Source organism: Terrapene carolina, unplaced genomic scaffold (genome assembly GCF_002925995.2).
Source record: "Terrapene carolina triunguis isolate 2854851 unplaced genomic scaffold, T_m_triunguis-2.0 Scaffold751, whole genome shotgun sequence".
In the NCBI taxonomy this organism is placed as follows: Eukaryota; Metazoa; Chordata; order Testudines; family Emydidae; genus Terrapene; species Terrapene triunguis.
In genome coordinates, this window is record NW_020665102.1 from 2,772,442 (window position 1) to 2,792,414 (window position 19,973).

The following is a 19,973-nucleotide window of genomic DNA, read 5'->3' on the forward strand; positions in this document are numbered from 1 at the left end:
CAGCAATTATGAGCACTATGAACACCACGCGCATTGTCCTGGAGTATATGCAGAACCAGGACATGCCAAAGCAAAACCAAGACCAGCCAAGGAGGCGATTGCAGCGCGGCGACGAGAGTGATGAGGAAATTGACATAGACATAGACCTCTCACAAGGCACAGGCCCCAGCAATGTGCAAATCATGGTGTTACTGGGACAGGTTCATGCCGTGGAACGCCGATTCTGGGCCCGGGAAACAAGCATAGACTGGTGGGACCACATCGTGTTGCAGGTGTGGGACGAGTCCCAGTGGCTGCGAAACTTTCGCATGCGTAAGGGCACTTTCATGGAACTTTGTGACTTGCTTTCCCCTGCCCTGAAGCGCCAGAATACCAGGATGAGAGCAGCCCTCACAGTTGAGAAGCGAGTGGCGAAAGCCCTGTGGAAGCTTGCAACGCCAGACAGCTACCGGTCAGTCAGGAATCAATTTGGAGTGGGCAAATCTACTGTGGGGGCTGCTGTGATCCAAGTTGCCAGGGCAATCAAAGACCTGGTGATATCAAGGGTAGTGACTCTGGGAAACGTGCAGGCCATAGTGGATGGCTTTGCTGCAATGGGATTCCCAAACTGTGGTGGGGCGATAGACGGAACCCATACCCCTATCTTGTCACCGGAGCACCAAGCCACCGAGTACATAAACCGCAAGGGGTACTTTTCAATGCTGCTGCAAGCCCTGGTGGATCACAAGAGACGTTTCACCAACATCAACGTGGGATGGCCGGGAAAGGTACATGATGCTCGCGTCTTCAGGTACTCTGGTCTGTTTCGAAAGCTGGAGGAAGGGTCTTTCTTCCCGGACCAGAAAATAACCGTTGGGGATGTTGAAATGCCTATCGTGATCCTTGGGGACCCAGCCTACCCCTTAATGCCATGGCTCATGAAGCCGTACACAGGCAGCCTGGACAGTAGTCAGGACCTGTTCAACTGTAGGCTGAGCAAGTGCCGAATGGTGGTGGAATGTGCATTTGGACGTTTAAAAGCGTGCTGGCACAGCTTACTGACTCGCTCAGACCTCAGCGAAAAGAATATCCCCATTGTTATTGCTGCTTGCTGTGCACTCCACAATATCTGTGAGAGTAAGGGGGAGACATTTATGGCAGGGTGGGAGGTTGAGGCAAATCGCCTGGCCGCTGATTACGCGCAGCCAGACACAAAGGCGGTTAGAAGAGCACAGCAGGGCACGGTGCACATCAGAGAAGCTTTGAAAACGAGTTTTGTGACTGGCCAGGCTACGATGTGAAACTTCTGTTTGTTTCTCCTTGATGAACCATGTGTAATATTTACAAAGGTAAACTCACCAGAGGTCCCCTGTGTGCCCTCAGGGTCTGGGAGCACACCTTGGGTGAGTTTGGGGGTTACTGGTTCCAGGTCCAGGGTGATAAACATATCCTGGCTGTTGGGGAAACCAGTTTCTCCGCTTCCTTGCTGCTGTGAGCTATCTACATTATCTTCATCCTCATCTTCCTCGTACCCTGAACCCGCTTCCCTGTGTGTTTCTCCAGTGAAGGAGTCATAGCACATGGTTGGGGTAGTGGTGGCTGCACCCCCTAGCATGGCACGCAGCTCCGCGTAGAAGCGGCATGTTTGCTGATCTGCCCCGGACCTTCCGTTTGCATTTCTGGCTTTGTGGTAGGCTTGCCTTAGCTCCTTAATTTTCACGCGTCCCTGTTACGGCCTCTGTCCTTCATGGCCTTGGAGACCTTTTCTAATATTTTGCCATTTCGTTTACTGCTACGGAGTTCAGCTAGCACTTATTCATCTCCCCATATGGCGAGCAGATCCCGTACCTCCCGTTCGGTCCATGCTGGAGCTCTTTTGCAATCCTGGGACTCCATCACGGTTACCTGTGCTGATGAGCTCTGCGTGGTCACCTGTGCTCTCCACGCTGGGCAAACAGGAAATGAAATCCAAACGTTCGCGGGGCTTTTCCTGTCTACCTGGTCAGTGCATCTGAGTTGAGAGTGCTGTCCAGAGTGGTCACAATGAAGCACTGTGGGATAGCTCCCGGAGGCCAATAACGTCGAATTCCATCCACATTACCCCAATTCCGACCCGCTAAGGCCGATTTTATCGCTAATCCCCTTGTCGGAGGTGGAGTAAAGAAACCGGTTTAAAGGGCCCTTTAAGTCGAAAGAAAGGGCTTCGTCGTGTGAACGTGTCCAGGCTTAATTCGATTTAACCCTGCTAAAGTCGACCTAAACTCGTAGTGTAGACCAGGCCTAATTAACTTCATATTTAATTTCATTGTCACTGGTAACAACCTATTCAAAGATTACAAAATATAAACCGATAGGGCAGTTTTCTCTTAATTCCCATTTCCACCCAGTGAGCTTTGTGTGAAGTCACATTCTACAATAACCTAGGACCCTTCCATTTCTTTGAGTTCATTTCTCCCTGCGTCTTCTCCTATAACTGTGAGTGGAAAGGGTCTCACACTACATGGGAAGATTGCATCATGAGAAAAAACACCTGTGCTCTATTTTCACACTTTCTAATCTTTCAAAGTAGTAGAAGGCAGAGAAGTGATACAAATGTATTAGACTCAAGAGCAAACCTAAGAGTCCAAACCACAGACTCTAGACTCAGCATTCATGTATCCTGCATTCTGAACTTGGAATCTGATACATTCCCCCATTGGCTACCATCATTTGCCCAGCATGAAAGTGCTTCTTGTCCAAAAAGGCAGCCAGATTGGGACCCATAGGCGGAATGGCTCTGAAGGAATCAGCTGTTTCTCTGTGTGATTCATGAAACTTTGGATCCAAATGGTAAAAGACAGTTGTTCCCAATTTAACTATGGCATCCTTTAGCAGTGTGATAAATGCCACTTAACTAGGGAGCAATGTTCTAAAAATAGTTTACCTGGGCTACAGGTCAGCATAGCGTTCATTTTTTGGGTGAAAATCAACCATTCGTACCTGCAATTTCTACCTGAGTTCTTGTAAAATCTTTGACCTTACTTGGAGTAATTTTACACTTCTCTGGCGTAGAATTCTTCACCAACCATACAACGTATCAGTAGCAATAGTGAGGTATAACTCCCCCACATATGCCCTTTTATTTTGTGAATCTGGTGGCACAGATTTAAATTAGGGACTAAATTCAGGTACTGCTTAGAATCCCTGTAAGACACCAAATGTCAGGTATCTATTGAAATAGGTGCAGAAAGATACCTATTATCACATTAAACACAGATTTCATTTTCTACACATTTGCAGCATCTCCCAAGGGGTGAGCTGAACAGAAACATCACTTCCATTTTCCCCATCTCTACCTAGATAGGGATTGCATTTCCCAAATAACAGGCAAAATGCACCTGATTAGAAAGGAGATATCTTCAGGAGCGACCTCCTGCAGGGCCTTGGCCACAACTGCTTTGGGGGCCAAATGCATGGGTATTTTGCTTAGTTACAAGTCATTTACTAGGGAATACTCTTCCCAGCCCTTTAGAAAAAATATTGACCTAACCAATTGAATCCCTCTGCCCTCTTCCTGCTCTTTGTTATAGTCCAATATATTTTAAGTGAGGAAAACGGTAATAAAAATATCTGCTCTCCAGCACAACCTGAAGCAACCTGAGAACAACCGGGAATAAAACAATTTGTTCCCGAAGGGGAAACTTGATGACTAACAATTGCTTTGAAATGGGGGGACAGTATAACCGTGATGCTCAGGGTTTGTTTAGACTAGGAAAAGTCATGGAGTTTAGGTCAGGTCAAGGGGAAAGCTAATGCAACCACTGCACCTGGGCTGCATCTGCTCTACAACTATAATTGTCTTTTTACACCAAGATCATTTAAATGAGCAGCCAACACCATGTACAGTCCTAGTGGATGTAAGGCACAGGTAGTTTTTGCCTCAGTATAGCTTGTTGGGATCAAAATCTCTCCCACCTGGAGCTGATGAACATTCCTGGCTGAAGGGACGCACACTCCTACGACTCAAAAGGAAAGGAGCTGATAGAAAAGATCACAGGACTGACCCCAAAGAAGGGTGAGCTGCAAAAGGCAGAAGCAGGCACTCATCTGGGGGAGCTGAGAGACCACGGTGAAGATGGTGCAAAGATCACTATGTGGGAATTAGCAAATGTGATTTTTAAAAAAAACCCAAATCTTTGGCCAGCCCTAATCAAGGCACATTCTCTCCCATGTGGATTTTCTGATGTCGAGTAAGGACTGAGCTATAACTGAAGCTTTTCCCGCACTCACAGCATGTGTAGGGTCTCTCTCCTGTGTGGATTCTGTGATGTCTGCTAAGGGTAGAGCTCTGTTTGAAGCTTTTCCCGCACTCAGAGCATGTGTAGGGCGTCTCTCCTGTGTGGATTCTCTGATGTGTGATCAGGGCAGAGCTCTGATTGAAGCTTTTCCCACACTCAGAGCATGTGTAGGGCGTCTCTCCCGTGTGGATTCGCTGATGTGAGATGAGGGCTGAACTAGCATTGAAGCGTTTCCCGCACTCAAAGCATCCATAAGGTTTCTCACCCGTGTGGATTCTCCTATGACTGATAAGGTGTGAGCTCCAATTGAAGCGTTTCCCACACTCAGGACATCCATAAGGTTTCTCATCCGTGTGGATAATCTGATGTGTGATCAGGGCAGAGCTCTGATTGAAGCTTTTCCCGCACTCAGAGCATGTGTAGGGCATCTCTCCTGTGTGGATTCGCTGATGTAAGATGAGGGCTGAACTACCAATGAAGCTTTTCCCACACTCATGGCATGTGTAGCGTGTCTTTTTCAAGTTGATTCTCTCACGTGTAATAAGGTCTGAGTGGCTACTGAAGTTTTCCTCTGGCCTCTGCTGAGTCTTACAGGCTTTTGCTTTTTCTGGGAGTGCACAACTCCTGGAATCATTCTCTTTGGATCTTTCTGATAACGTCCCATGTGGTTCTACTTTCTCAGCATCTTCCTGCTGGGGATTCTCCTCATTCTCACTCACCATCCCAACACCTGATGGGAGACAGAGAAAATCCAGACACAGGTCACTCCGTGCTCCAGAGAGAAAGGAAATCTCAGAGAGAAGAATGGAAAAAGGGATGAACAAACCAAACTATGTGCAGGAGAGATCAAACCTATCAGGAGCTGATTATCCCCAAACCTTTCCCGAGCGGAGAGAGGAAGGGATCAGTTCCGGGTCTGTATCTCACCAGAACTCTAGGGGTAAGCAAGATTGGGGAGGGACCTGCTGCCAGTTGTCAGTCAGGGTAGGTGGGAAGCCATGAGTGACATCTGCCTAATGATTCCACATCTGTAGGGAACAATCCTGAACTTAGAGAGCTCACAAGGTCTTTGTAGGGCACCTCAAATGTTTCCTGTATTCACGGACAGTTTTTTTTACTTAGTTTAACCAATTCCTCACCTGCGCAGGCAGCTCTCGGGAGCACTTTTTTCTCAGAGTCATGGAGGTCTGTAACCCACGGCTCTTCCCCTCGTTCCAGCTGCGAGATCACATCAGGTTTGGAAACTGGAAACCCTGCTCAAAGCAAAGAAAATAAGGAAGGTCTCTGGAATTTGTGGGATACTTGTCAGAAGGAATATTCCATGGTTTTAACCCCAGCTCATTTTTAAGTAGTAACATCCCAAGGCCAGCTTCCTTGGCTCAAAGTGGCAGGAGAGTTATTATTATTATAAATCATATTCATAACCTTAGTGCCTAAGGGCCAACTAACAGTGGGTCCCCATTGTGCTAGGCACAGTACAAACCCAGAACGGTAGATGGCCCATGCCCTGAAGAATTTACAATCTAAATAGACAAAACAGACACAGAATGGGGGAAGGGGTAGAACCCACCAGCAGAGTGAACTATGTGAAGGCAGAGGGACAGATCTGATGAAAACAGGCATACATCTTGAGACTATTTGTATTTAATGTTATGACTAGGGCCAGTGTTTTCTGGAAATTGCTGCTACTACTGCATTTCCCCCCCCCGAAATTACTCTTCATTTCTGCAATCACCCTTCATATCCGGAATTGCTCCCTCTTCATGCTGTAGAGCGGACGGCGCTCGCACCTGCTCTCGGCTGCATCCACAGCACCTCTCCCCTGCTCATCTCCCCTGCACACAGCTGGTTCATGCCCCGTCTCCCCAGCACACAGCTGGCTCTAGGCTCTCAATGCCCAGTGTCTGGGCCCCACCTCCCCAACAGAGCTGGCTCCTGTCCCCTCCCCCCAATGCACTTTCATGCGGTAAAGGATTATATATTGCTCATATTTGTCAATTACTCTGTTTTCATTGCCAGCAAACCCTGGCCCTACTTATGACTGTTATCTGTATATTTGAGCCAGCCCTTGAAAGCATGAATACTTCATAGACTATGATGCTGAGATGGGCCAGATGATACCAGGGAGGTCTGAGGGATGGGTTTCCTGTGCAATCTGGTGTCACTAAGGGGTGATGAATGCCAGAGCTCAAGGCTGGTTATGCAGATCTCCCTCTTTTGAAGCTTTGCCCCATGCACAAAGGGGCAGTGACTGATTTTCACCTGTTTCAGGGGACTGAAGAAGACAGACAGACTTTTTGGGGAGAAATAGCTGAGTTTCAGCTGACTGAGGGGGGGTCTTTTGGGCTACAAACTGACATGACCTGATAACCAAGAGGTAAGCTTTTAAGGAAGGCTTTAATACACTTTGGAACTGATTAGGGATTCCCAAGAGGACTGATGAGGGTGCAATGGTAAATACGCATTTAGATGCTTTTCTTGTTTTATATCTTTTTCCCATAAGGCACACTGACACTGTCATGGATCCATAGGATCTGTGCAATGCCCTGGCTTATAAACAGTTCTTGGGAAGTGCCACTTGAGTACATTAGACCCCCAATGGGTCCCACTCTTCCACAAGGATAGACCTGAGACTGAGCCTCTGGCTTCAACACTCCTATTTCAACCTGTGAGCTCTGCCCAGCAGGTCCAGCTGAACGACACTCCTGTTCAGAGACTGTTCCTCATTCTATGCACAGAGCAAGTTTTTACTGTAACACTGGGCAGACTTTTAAAACATAGCAGGGTTTATTAGTGAACCAAAACACAGCATTGGAAAGTCCTTAGATTAGCACGGAGAAGCAAAGAAGACACTATAGTCCATACTGGCCAAAGCCCTTGAGCCATGATACTGTAGAAAACATTTTATTTTCCTTTCACTGTGCCTGTCCATTTGTCTATGCTCCGGTAGAGCTCCCTGCGTCTGCAAGCCCAGTTCTTCCTGCTACCAAAAACATAAGGAGTCCATGTATGCGTCACTCAGCCAAGTGGAGATCCTCCCATGGACAGGTGACAATTATTCCCTTGTCTCTGTCAGGTATTCCATTGATGTAGGTTGGCCCAACCTGTCCTTAATGACCCATTCATATCACCCAATGACAGCTATGTCACAAAACATCTCATGTCTCCTGCTCTTTCTAATCATAGCAATACCAATCACAGAGGAAAACTGAAGTGTGTATTGGCATCATAGAAGTATCACCAAAATTCCCACCTCCATCACACACACACACTGCTCACAGACCTTAGAGAGAAAGCAAAGCACAGGAACTGGATGTTAGTCCAGTGAACGCAGTGGAGGACAAGCTGCAATCCTCAAACCCTGGTCAAAAAGGAGAGGTATGTGGGTCCCTACCCATAGAGAGGGACTGGATAGAGGCCTGATACCTTGAGCAGACCATGGAGGCAGGTCAAAGGCCAGAACTGTGAAATCACAAAAGGACATTTTGGGGAATTAGGAAATCTAGTGACTCAGGTGTAATGGGAGGAAGAATTAAACTCCCCCAGTGTGTGGAGAAGGCTGGGGAATTAAACACTAAAATTCAGGAGCAACAGCCTCTAATTTTTCCAGAAAAGGAGAAGGTAAGAAACAAGATCTGGGCCACGCAACCTCAGGAGGGACAGGCTCAAAATCCAAGGAGCCTGGAGGGAAGACAGCTTGTGGCTGCTGCAGATGGGGAGAGGGGGGACAAGACTCTCCAAACTCTTACTCCTGCTGACCCCAACCTGATTTTATGATCTATGACCTAGTCTCATGTGTTGTGGGTAATTTTATACTCGCTAGAGGTAAAATATCATTATCAGAGTATTGCTTATTAGCTTGGAACATGCATGGAGGGGTAAGGAGGTGAACATAAATAAATGGGTTATTTATTGCAGGTCTACACTACAGCCGAGATCGACGCTCTGAGATCGATCCACCCATGGTCCATTTAGTGGGTCTAGTAAAGACCCACCAAATCAACTGCAGATCACTTTCCAGTTGACCCCTTTACTCTACCCCATCAAGTGTTGATGGGAGATTTTCTCCCGTTGACCCTCCCACAGTGTACACCCTGCAGTAACTCGACCTAAGCTACCTTGACTCCAGTTACGTTATTCACATAGCTGGAGTTGCGCAGTGTAGGTCAACTGACCACGGTAGTGTAAACATAGCTAAAGCTTGCTACAGTTAAGTGCCTTATATTAGGTGGAGGCTTTGTGGAAGTAGTTATACTGAAGTCTGGGATTTACCTGAATAGGCCTAAGGAGAGAATCCCAGGTCAGATATTTTGCACCCTCATTTTGATAGACTAACGAGGAACCACAAACAGGTGCATTACCCACAGGATTCTAAAAGAAGGAAGTTTGGGGGGGCTTTAACAATTAGGTTGCTATGCAGTATCTCAGCAGTTGGACACAGTCATATATTGGAATTATTTATAAATAAGTGATGTAAATCATGAGTATTAATGCTTGATGCTTAATTATGGACTTCCCAAAGGCCACATATGGGTTGGGGCAGCTATTGACATTATTGTAATCAGAGTAAAGGAGCAGATATGGTATATAGCCATCCTATTACCATAAGGAAGTGGATGAAATACCTCTTCTGGTTACCATTTTTTCATTTTGTTGGCTTCCCTGAGACCGTGTAAACTGAAGGAGGGCTCCCTTCTGATGGTCTCCCTTGCCCCTTGATCTTTATTTCCAATGGTGTCCATAACTTGTAAGTATGCACAGTGCAAGACTCTCTTTACTATACTTATCTTAGCCCTGGTCTACACTACTAGGTTAGGTCGAATTTAGCGGTGTTAGGTCAATTTTATAAGCAATGCACAACCAACCCCATTCCGTCAACCTAAAGGGCTCTTAAAATCTACTGCTATACTCCCTGACAAGGACAGTAGCGCTAAAATCAACCTTCTTGAGTTGAATTTGGGTTAGTGCAGATGCAGCGTTGTGCAATTCGACGGTATTGGCCTCCGAGAGCTATCCCAGGGTGCTCCAATGTGACTGCTCTGGCCAGCACTTTCAACTCCGATGCGCTAGCCAGGTACACAGAAAAAGCCCCAGGAACTTTTGAATTTAATTTCCTGTTTGGTCAGCGTGGCAAGCTCAGGAGCACAGGTGACCATGCAGTCCCAGAATCACAAACGAGCTCCAGCATGGAGCGAACGGGAGACGCTGGATCTGATTGCTGTATGCGGAGAAGAATCTGTGCAGGCAGAACTCCGATCAAAAAGAAGAAATGCTTATATGCCAAAATTGCACAGGGCATGATGGAGAGAGGCTACACCAGGGACACACAGCAGTGCTGTGTGAAAATTAAGGAGCTCAGGCAAGCCAACTACAAGACAAAGGAGGCAAACTGTCGCTCTGGGTCAGAGCCCCATACATGAAGCTTCTATGATCAGCTGCATGCCATTCTAGGGGTGGGACCCTACCAGTACTCCACCACTGTCCGTGGACACCTGCAAAGGGGGAGTCTCACGCAACAGGGAGGAGGATTTTGTGGATGAGGAAGAGGAGGAGGAGGAGAAGAATGCGCAGCAGGCAAGTGGTGAATCCGTTCTCCCCGGCAGCCAGGACCTTTTAATCACCCTGCAGCCAATACCCTCCCAAGGCGGGTTCCCGGACCCTGAAGATGTAGAAGGCAGCTCTGGTGAGTGCATATTTGTAACTACACTACAGGGGTTAAAAGTAATTGTGTTTAATGTTTGATTTGGCATGAAAAATTGGGATGCATTTGCGGCCAGTACAGCTACTGGAAAAGTCTGTTAATGTGTCTGGGGATGGAGCGGGAATCCTTCAGGGACATCTCCATGAAGCTCTCCTGGAGGTACTTTGAAAGCCTTTGCAGAAGGTTTCTGGGGAGGGCTGCCTTATTTAGTCCTCCATGGTAGGACACTTTACCACGCCAAGCCGGTAGCAAGTAGTCTGGAAGTAGTCAGCACAAAGCATGGCAGTGAATGGTCCTGGGTTTTGGTCATATTCATGCAATGTTCAGTCTTTATCTTTCTGTGTCAGCCTCAGGAGAGTGATATCATTCATGATCACTTGGGTGAAATAGGCGAATTTTTGTAAGGGAAAGTAAAAGGACCCAGTTCATAATGGGCTGTTTGCGCTTGGCTAAAAGGGGTCATCCCGGAGAATAGCCAAGTGGTGGGAGGAGGGGTGTGCTGCACATCCATCCCAAAACCGCAGCCCCTCCTTTTAAACAACAAATCCAACCGGCATTGCTTGCTATGGGAAAAGAGGGTGTTGCAGTTTGAAACCATTCCTACATGTTATGAAGGCAGAAGAAGCCAACCTCACGTACCCTTTGGCTTACCATGGCTGCCTGGAAACCGAATTCTGTTGTCCAACCATGTGTGATGTGTCACCATACCGGTAGGCGCTCAATATAAAAGACAAAATGCGACCTTGTACCTAAAGCACATGTGCTATCTACTGTGAATTGCTTGATTCACTGTGAAAGAGTCTCCCCTTTTGTTCTCAGAAATGTATCTTCTTAAATTTTACTCTCTCTTTTTATCCCCCCTGCAGGTGCAAATGTTTCTATGCTCCCTGTATCAATTCCATCCCTGAGGTTATCGCAGATTAGAAGGTGAAAAAACCCACACTCGCAATGACATGTTTTCCAAGCTCATGCAGTCCTCCTGCACTGATAGGGCCCAGCTGAATGCATGGAGGCATTCGGTGGCAAAGGCCAGGAAAGCATTCAGTGAGCGTGATCAGAACACGCAGGAGGAGATGCTGAGGCTAATGGGGGAGCAAGCGGACATGATCAGGCGTCGGGTGGAGCTGCAGGAAAGGCAACAAAAGCACAGACTGCTGCTGCATCCATTGTATAACCGCCTGCCCTCCTCGCCAAGTTCCATATCCTCCTCACCCAAACACCCAAGAATGCGGGGTGCGGGGGGAGGCTCCGGGCACCCAGCCACTCCACTCCAGAGGATGGCCCGAGCAACAGAAGGCTGTCATTCAAACAGTTTTGATTTGTAGTGTGGCTACAATAAGCGATGTGGCCTTGTCCTTCCCTCCTCCCCCACCCCACCCAGGCTACTTTGTCAATGATCTCTCTTTTTTTTTTTAAATAAAGAAAGAATGCATGGATTCAAAACAACAGGGACTTTATTTCCTTTGCCAGCTGTGGTCGAAGGGGGGAGGGGGATTGGCTTACAGGGAAGTAAATTCAACAAAGGGGGCAATTTTGCATCAAGGAGAAATGCACACAACTGTGACACCGTAGCCTGGCCAGTCATGAAACTGGTTTTCAAAGCTTCTCTGATGCGCAGTGTGCCTAGCTGTGCTCTTCTAATCGCCCTGGTGTCTGGCTGTTCAAAATTGGCCACCAGACGATTTACATCAACCTCCCACCCTGCCATAAACATCTCCCCCTTACTCTCACAGATATTATGAAGCACACAGCAAGCAGCAATAACAATGGGAATATTGGTTGTGCTGAGGTCTAACCGAGTCAGTAAACAGCACATTCTACCTCCATTCTGCACTTGCTCAGCCTATAGTTGAACTGCTCCTGACTACTGTCCAGGCTGCCTGTGTATGGCTTCAAGAGCCATGGGAGCAAGGGGTAGGCTGGGTCCCCAAGGATAACTATTGGTATTTCAACATCCCCAACGGTAATTTTCTGGTCTGCGAAGTAAGTCCCGTCTTGCAGCTCTTCGAGCAGCCTGGAGTTCCTAAAGATGCAAGCATCATGCACCTTTCCCGGCCTTCCCACGTTGATGTCGGTGAAATGTCCCTTGTGATCCACCAGTGCTTGCAGCACCATTGAGAAGTACCCCTTGTGGTTTATGTACTGGTTGGCAAGGTGGTCCGTTGTCAAGATAGGGATATGCGTTCCGTCTATCGCCCCACTACAGTTAGGGAACCCCATTGCAGCAAAGCCATCCACTATGACCTGCACATTTCCCAGAGTCACTATCCTTGCTAGCAGAAGGTCACTGATTGCTTTGGCTACTTGGATCACAGCAGCCCCTCCGGTAGATTTCACCACTCCGAATTGATTCCCGACTGACCGGTAGCAGTCAGGCATTGCAAGCTTCCACAGAGCTATCGCCACTCGCTTCTCAACTGTCAGGGCAGGTCTCATCTTGATATTCCTGCGCTTTAGGGCTTGGGAAAGCAACTCACAAAGTTCCATGAAAGTGACCGTACACATGCGAAAGTTTTGCAGCCACTGGGAATCATCCCATACCTGCAACACTATGCGGTCCCACCAGTCTGTGATTGTTTGCTGGGCCCAGAATGGGTGTTCCACTGTATCAACCTGCCCACTGCCACCATGATGTCCCAATTACCACATCCCGTACTTTCAGAAACGTCTGTGTCCATATCCTCCTCACAATCATCCTCATGCTGGCGTCTCCTAGCCAGGTTCTGCACATACTGCAGGATAATGTGTGAGGTGTTTACAATGCTAACAGCAGCACTGCTAAGCTGAGCGAGCTACATGCTTGCCTTCCTATGGCGTCTGCATGGGTAACCCAGGAAAAAAGGTGCAAAACGATTGTTTGCCGTTGCTTTCAAGGAGGGAGGGAGGGGAGACTGATGACATGTACCCAAAACCATCCACGATGATGTTTTTGCCCCATCAGGCATTGGAAGCTTAATCCAGAATTCCAATGGGCAGCGGGGACTGTGGGATAGCTACCCGCAGTGCACCACTCTGTGAGTTGATGCTAGCCACAGTATTGAGGATGCACTCTGCCGACCTACCACGCTTAGTGGGGACATACACAATCAACTGTATAAAATCGCTTTCTAAAGATCGACTTCTATAAAATTGACCTAATTTTGTAGTGTAGACATACCCTTAGTCTAATCATTACGTGTATTGATCCTTGCCTATGATTTCAATTTTAACTGTCCGTATTAAATCAAGTTTCTGTGTGTTTCACCAAATTCCATCTTCTCAATTAACTTTGAACAGCCATGTGCAAGGGCAAGTTTTACCCCAATACATAATCTTATAGGTGTAAAAATTGTACAGGCTACACTACCACCCTGTGACATCATCAACAAAGTGCCCATTTGTGCCTGGGTAGTGGCCCTGCTATGGGAGGGAGGAATGCAGCAAGGACTCAGGATCGGTGGCCGGGGTCGCTGTGCATAGGGATGGGGAGGTTAAATGAGGAGGGGGGTAATGAGTGGGAGAGGGAGGTCAAGAGGTAAAATAATATTTGAGGAAAAAATGTATAATGAAGTGAAACTGAACAGAAATAAAACTGGAGTGTAGGCTCTAAAGCAGGGGTCTCAAACATGCGGCTCTTCCTTGTGGCCCGCCAAGCTCCCTGCCCCTCCCCGCCCAGTTACTTCCCGAGTTATTTTATGTGGCAGCTAAACTCCCTGCTTGCTGCTCCCCAATGTTTGGGGCCGTGTCTCTGCCCCGGCCCTGCCTGCCGCCCCCACACGCCTCCCCCAAGTGTCCCCCGGGCTCACTTACTGCCCCCGAGCCTGCAGCTCATGCTGACTCCGCTCCACTCTGCCGGCTTCCAGCATCACCTGCTGCCGCAGGGTCCTAGTGTCCCCCTCCACTAGGGCCAGGGCAGGCTGCCCTTCCCCTGCCCTTCTGCCTTAGTCCTGAGCCTCTCCAATGCCCCTCACCCCTCATCCCCAGTCCCACAGCCCTCACCCCTGCACCCTCTCCTATCCCTAAACTCCATCCCAGAGTCTACACCCCACCCCCTGCCCCAGCCCGGAGCCTGCACCCCAGGCCCCCTCCCCCACCCAAACTCCCTCCCAGAGCCTTAGGCAGGTAGGGGTGGAGGGCAGGTTCTGGGCACCACCAAAATTTCTACAAACCTGCCACCCCTGGAAGAGGCAGAGCAGGGGTGGAGTGGTGGTGCAGCCCAGTGCAGTGTGTGTGTGTGGGGGGGGCTTTAACAGAAGTAAATCTAACTAAGTGTGTGTTTTGTCCTTTGAGTGAGGTGCATTACTGAGTGTATATATTTTATTAAAACCACTTGGAAATGACTTGTTGTAGGAGCAGCACTGATCTGTATGCTCTGTATAATGCTTAGCACTTTCCAGGAGGGAGAGGGGAGGAGCACGCTCAGGGGAGGAGGTGGAGAAGAAACGGGGTAGGGTCGGGGCCTCATGGAAGGGGTGGAATGGGGGCGGGGCCGGGCCCAGTGAGCGGGGGTGTCAGTGCGGCCCTCGGGCCAATGCACTAGTCCTCATGGGGTCCTCGTGGTCATTTGAGTTTGAGACCCCTGCTCTAAAGCAACAAGGCTTGGGTAGGGATTTGGGGTTAAAGGTCTGGGATCCCCCACAGCGCTAGATCCCCAAACCTCTTCTCCCTCCTACTGACCCACCCAGTCCACTTCCTGGGTGCCCTTCCTCCACACTCCTCTTCCCTTCTTCCCGATACTCTCAGCCAGCACCACCTCCTGGCACCTTGGGAGCTTATTGTGTTTCCTCCTCGTCTCTCACTACCTCATCCCTCCCTGCTGCTTCTTAGCTCTAATCCTGAACACACCCTCCCCATGTCCTGGCACCCCAGAATTATCTACTCCCCCCCCCCTTCTTCTCCCCTCCCACAGCTCTGTTCTCCCTTCTCCCGTGGGGTCCTGAATGGCAACATTATGTGCTCTCCTATCAAAAGAAGAGTTCATCTTACTGTCACACAAGCCATGCATATGTCATACAGCTATTTACTCAATTTAGAATTCTGCAAGTGGCATATTTTCCTCTTAAAATGAGGAAAAGGCATGAAAGCTCTTGTTATTAATGTAGTTATTAATGTATCTAATAAGGATATATTAAATGCAATTCTAATATGACTGACGGCACCAAAAAGGCACATGTCCAAAAATTATTCTAGAGAGTGGGAGATAAGGGGGAAAAAAGGGGGGGGGCGAGGAAACTTGTCAAAACTTGTATGACGAATAAAGTTATTACTACTCAGGTTCTTTAGAGACCCCACAGCTTCTAATAACTGAGGGGACAGGACTCCTTACCCAGAAAGACCACCGTCTCATAGTTCTCCCGCATGACATCCCTGTAGAGGTCTCTCTGAGTGGGGTCCAGCAGAGCCCCCTCTCCACTGGTGAAATACACAGCCACCTCCTCAAAAGTCACTGGCCCCTGAAAGAGCAAGAGTCCAACACTCAGTACCTGCTGCCCCAATCACACCCCACTATTCACGGAACAGCAGCAACAGGTAAATGGAAGCTCCGGAAGGCACATGTTAACAGAGTCCCACCCCATCTTGCTTAAAGCAGCCAGGAGGCATCAGAGGGTAGAAAGAGAGAACGTACGTGTCTCCCAGCTGACAGACGGAGGCAGGGTCTTCACATTTATCACATACCTACTAGCCAGAGTGTGACGGGTTGAATCACAGAAACCCCCTTGGCAACTGCCAAGTGATGTGCCAAGACTACTTCTGTCCCTGCTTTCCCTTCCAGCTCGGGAACCCAGCACCCTGTCTTGCTGAGCCAGACATGCCCGTCTGCTCCAACACAGACCCAGGGTCTGAATTACTTGCCCCAAAGCTGCAGACTTAACTGGAAGCAGCTTACAGAAGTGTTCTTGTCTTTAACACTCAGATGCTCAACTCCCAATGGGGGCTAAACCCAAATAAATCCGTTTTACCGTGTATAAAGCTTATACAGGGTAAACTCATGAATTGTTTGCCCTCTATAACATTGATAGAGAGATATGCACAGCTGTTTGCCCCCCACTCCCACCCCCAGGTATTAATACATACTCTGGGATAATTAATAAGTAAAAAGTGATTTTATTAAATACAGAAAGTAGGATTTAAGTGGTTCCAAGTAGTTTAAGCGGTTCCAAGAACAAAGTGAATTACCAAGTAAAATAAAATACGCAAGTCTATGTCTAATACAGTAAGAAACTGAATACAGATAAGATCTCACCCTCAGAGATGTTTCAATACGTTTCTTTCAGAGTCTGGGCACAATCCTTTCCCCTGGTACAGCCCTTGCTCCAGCTCAGGTGGTAGCTACGGGATTCCTCATGATGGCTCTCACTTTTCTCTGTTCCACCCACTTATATATCTTTTGCATAAGGCAGGAATCCTTTGTCCCTCTGGGTTACCCCCACCCCACCTTCTCAATGGAAAAGCACCAGGTTAAAGATGAATTCCAGTTCAGGTGACATGATCACATGTCACTGTAAGACTTCATTACCCACTTGCCAGCACACATGTATACAGGAATTTCAGGTAAAACAGAGCCATCTGCAGTCAATTGTCTGGGTTAATGGGAGTCATCAAGATTCCAAACCATCATTAATGGCCCACACTTTGCATAATTACAATAAGCCCTCAGTTATATTTCATATTTCTAGTTTCAGATACAAGAGTGGTACATTTATACAAATAGGATGATCACACTCAATAGATTATAAGCTTTGTAATGATACCTTACAAGGGACCTTTTGCATGAATAATATTCCAGTTACATTAGCATATTTTCATAAAATCATATAGAGTGCAAAGTCACACAGAGCTTGATATAAAAGAGATGGGGCTGTCTCTGTACCCTGCTGGTGGCTCCCTGGTAGGAATCTCAACACTCTCCAAATAAAATATATGGAAGAAAGGGGAAGTCAATAGTAAAGAATATAAGTTAGAAGGTCAGAATTGTAGAAAATTGGTAAGGGAAGCTATCAGAAATCAACGACCAATCAATGAAAATAAGAAAGAAGTTTTTAAAAGTACAAAATTAATCCTAACAACGGTAGTGGGAAATTACTAGATGGAAATGGCAGAATAATAATAAAAAAAAAATATGCAGAAGATGTAAAAGTGTTCAATAAATATTTCTCTCCTTGATTTGGAGAAAAATAGATGATGTACTCATATCATAAGATGTTGACAATGACACTCTTTCCATTCCAACAAGAACTCATGAGGATGTAAAACAGCAGCAATTAAAGTTAGACATGTTTAAATCAGCGGGTCCAGATAACTTGTATCCAAGAGTTTTAAAAGACCTGGTGGAAGAGCGTGGTGGACTCTTAATGTTGATTTTAATTAGGACTTGGATCACTGGGGAAATTCCAGAAGACTGGAATAAAGCTAATGCTGTGCCAATATTTAAAAAGTGTAAAAGAGATGACCCAGCTAATTACAAGAGTGTCAGTCTGACATCAATACTGGACAAGATAATGGAGCAGTCGATACTGGATTTCATTAATAAAGAACTAAAAGAGGGTAATATAATTAGTACCCATTAACAAAGGTTTAGAAAAAATAGATACTATCAAACTAACTGGATATACTTATTGGATGAGATGAAAAGTTTGGTTGCAGCTAATAGTATTGATGTAATATACCTAGACTTCTGTAAGGCATATAACTTGGTACAGCATGATATTTTGACTAAAAAACTAGAATGATACAAAATAAACACGGCAGACATTAAATAGATTAAAAACTGGGATTGTAAATGGGGAACCATGGTCGAGTGGATTTATTTTTAGCGGGTTCCCGCAGGGATTGCTTCTTGGCCCTGTGCTATTTAACATTCTTATCAATGACCTAGGAGAGAATATAAAATCATCACTGATAAAGTTTGCAGTTGCCACAAAGATTGGGGGTGGGGGTAACTAATGAAGTGTCAATAGATTCAGGCTCCAGCACTGGGAGTCTGGGAAGTTTTCCCAGCCCTGGCTGGAGGGTTATTTCCTGTTCCACAAAGAGGGGAAGTTCCATTCCCAACTCCTGTGCCTTGAAATTAGGCCCTTTCTGACACTACACCCCATATTCAGCATAGTGGTTTGATTATAATATGATTAGGACATAATTATGATGCATTATGTGCAAGATGCATCATGTGCGGTGTCATTGAAAAAGTTACAATTTGCTGAATATGATTATCCTATTTGTGTGTGTGGAACATGTTTGTATCTGAAGTTATGGATATTGACTATGTATCTGTATTTCAAATGTGCTTACTCTGGGTAACACTCACAACTAGCCTTTCAGGTACAACAATGAAGAAGCCAGACAGTGCTGATGGCTCATCAACAAAGACAATGGACCATGGAAGAGCTTAGCCTTCCTGTGAATGTTTCACCCAGCCTATGAGTCATGGCTACTATGACTCAGCAGGGCATGCTAGGACATGTGACCAGACCACGTGACACTGAACTCCATTTTGGTACCTGTATTTTTCCACAAACTGGACTGCAAACTCAGTTTGGAAAAAAAGGGGTTCCACCATATGGAAAAGCTACATAAGGTGGGGTGTGACATCATCTCTTGGCCTCATTCCCCACACAAGAGAACTCCTGGAAGCACCTGAAAAACAAAGACTGAACTGGGGGAAGTGCTGGACCCAGGGTAAAGGGATTTCTAGCTTTACACAAGTCTCAACAGGTTTGTCACATCCTGTTCCCTTCCTTTCTCCACCCTAGATATTTCCTGACTCCCACCATCCTATGCATTTACTGCTCCTCTCCCTCCAAGCAGAATCCACCACCAGCTCCCTGATAATCCCTTACCTGAGCCAGCTCCATTGCAGCCATTTCCTTCCTCCTGGGAGGATGGGATGTTCTGGAGCGAAACGTGGACGTTATTCTGTAGCCTGACAGGGAGAGAAGGGCAATGTGAGAGAATTCAGATGGGGCTTTTGTCCATTCCACATGCCAATTCCTCCCAGGATTTTCCCCTGCTAATGGACATTCTAGGTTCTGCCACACTGTGAAGCAAAGAGTGACCTTATTCCAGTACAGGCCTAGCCCCCTCCGACCAGGGTGTAATCCTCTGAGACATGGTGAAACCCTCCCAGTAACAGAATCTCTCTGTTACACTTATAAAGTTTGCGGATGATACCAAGCTGGGAGGAGTTGCAAGTGCTTTGGAGGGTAGGATTAAAATTCAAAATGATCTGGATAAACTGGAGAAATGATCTGAAGTAAATAGGATGAAATTCAATAAGGACAAATGCAAAGTACTCCACTTAGGAAGGAACAATCAGTTGCACACATACAAAATAAGAAATGATTTCTTAGGGAGGAGTACTGCAGAAAGGGATCTGGGGGTCATAGTGGATCACAAGCTAAATATGAGTCAACAGTGTAACACTGTTGCAAAAAAAGCAAAAATCATTCTGGGATGTATTAACATGGGTATTATAAGCAAGACACGAGAAGTAATTCTTCTGCTCTACTCCGAGCTGATTAGGCCTCTACTGGAGAACTGTGTCCAGTTCTGGGCGCCACATTTCAGGAAATATGTGGACAAACTGGAGAAAGTCCAGAGAAGAGCAACAAAAATAATTAAAGGTCTAGAAAACATGACCTGTGAGGGATGATCAAAACTATTGGGTTTGTTTAGTCTGGAGAAGAGAAGACTGAAAGGAGACATGATAGTAGTTTTCAAGTACATAAAAGGTTATTACAAGGAGGAGGAAGAAAAATTGTTCTTCCTAACCTCTGAGGATAGGACAAGAAGCAATGGGCTAAAATTGCAGCAAGGACTGTTTAGGTTGGATATTAGAAAAAACTTCCTGTCAGAGTGGTTAAACATTGGAATAAATTGCCTAGGGAGGTTGTGGAATCTCCATCATTTGGGAGTTTTAAGAGCAAGATGGACAAACACCTGTCAGGGATGGTTTAGAAGATAATACTTAGTCCTGCCTTGAGTGCAGGGGACTGGACTAGATGACCTCTCGAGGTCCCTTCCAGTTCTATGATTCTATG

At 46.7% G+C, this 19,973-nt stretch overlaps 1 protein-coding gene across 2 annotated transcripts in view; it reads right to left on the minus strand.

Moving 5' to 3' along the window:
* Positions 1-2,200: 2,200 nt before the first annotated feature.
* LOC112114615 (zinc finger protein 251-like) overlaps positions 2,201-19,973 on the minus strand; it is a 27,933-nt gene continuing 10,160 nt past the window's right edge. The window contains exons 2-5 of one of the 2 annotated variants that reach the window (XM_026660325.1): positions 18,774-18,856; positions 15,263-15,389; positions 5,396-5,509; positions 2,201-4,986 (exon numbers count right to left, since the gene is read on the minus strand). In XM_026660325.1, the coding sequence (XP_026516110.1) occupies positions 4,169-4,986; positions 5,396-5,509; positions 15,263-15,389; positions 18,774-18,856 (1,142 nt within the window). In that variant the 3' untranslated portion in view covers positions 2,201-4,168. The remainder of the gene's footprint in view (positions 4,987-5,395; positions 5,510-15,262; positions 15,390-18,773; positions 18,857-19,973) is intronic. The other variant, XM_029913630.1, reaches the window with a different exon arrangement.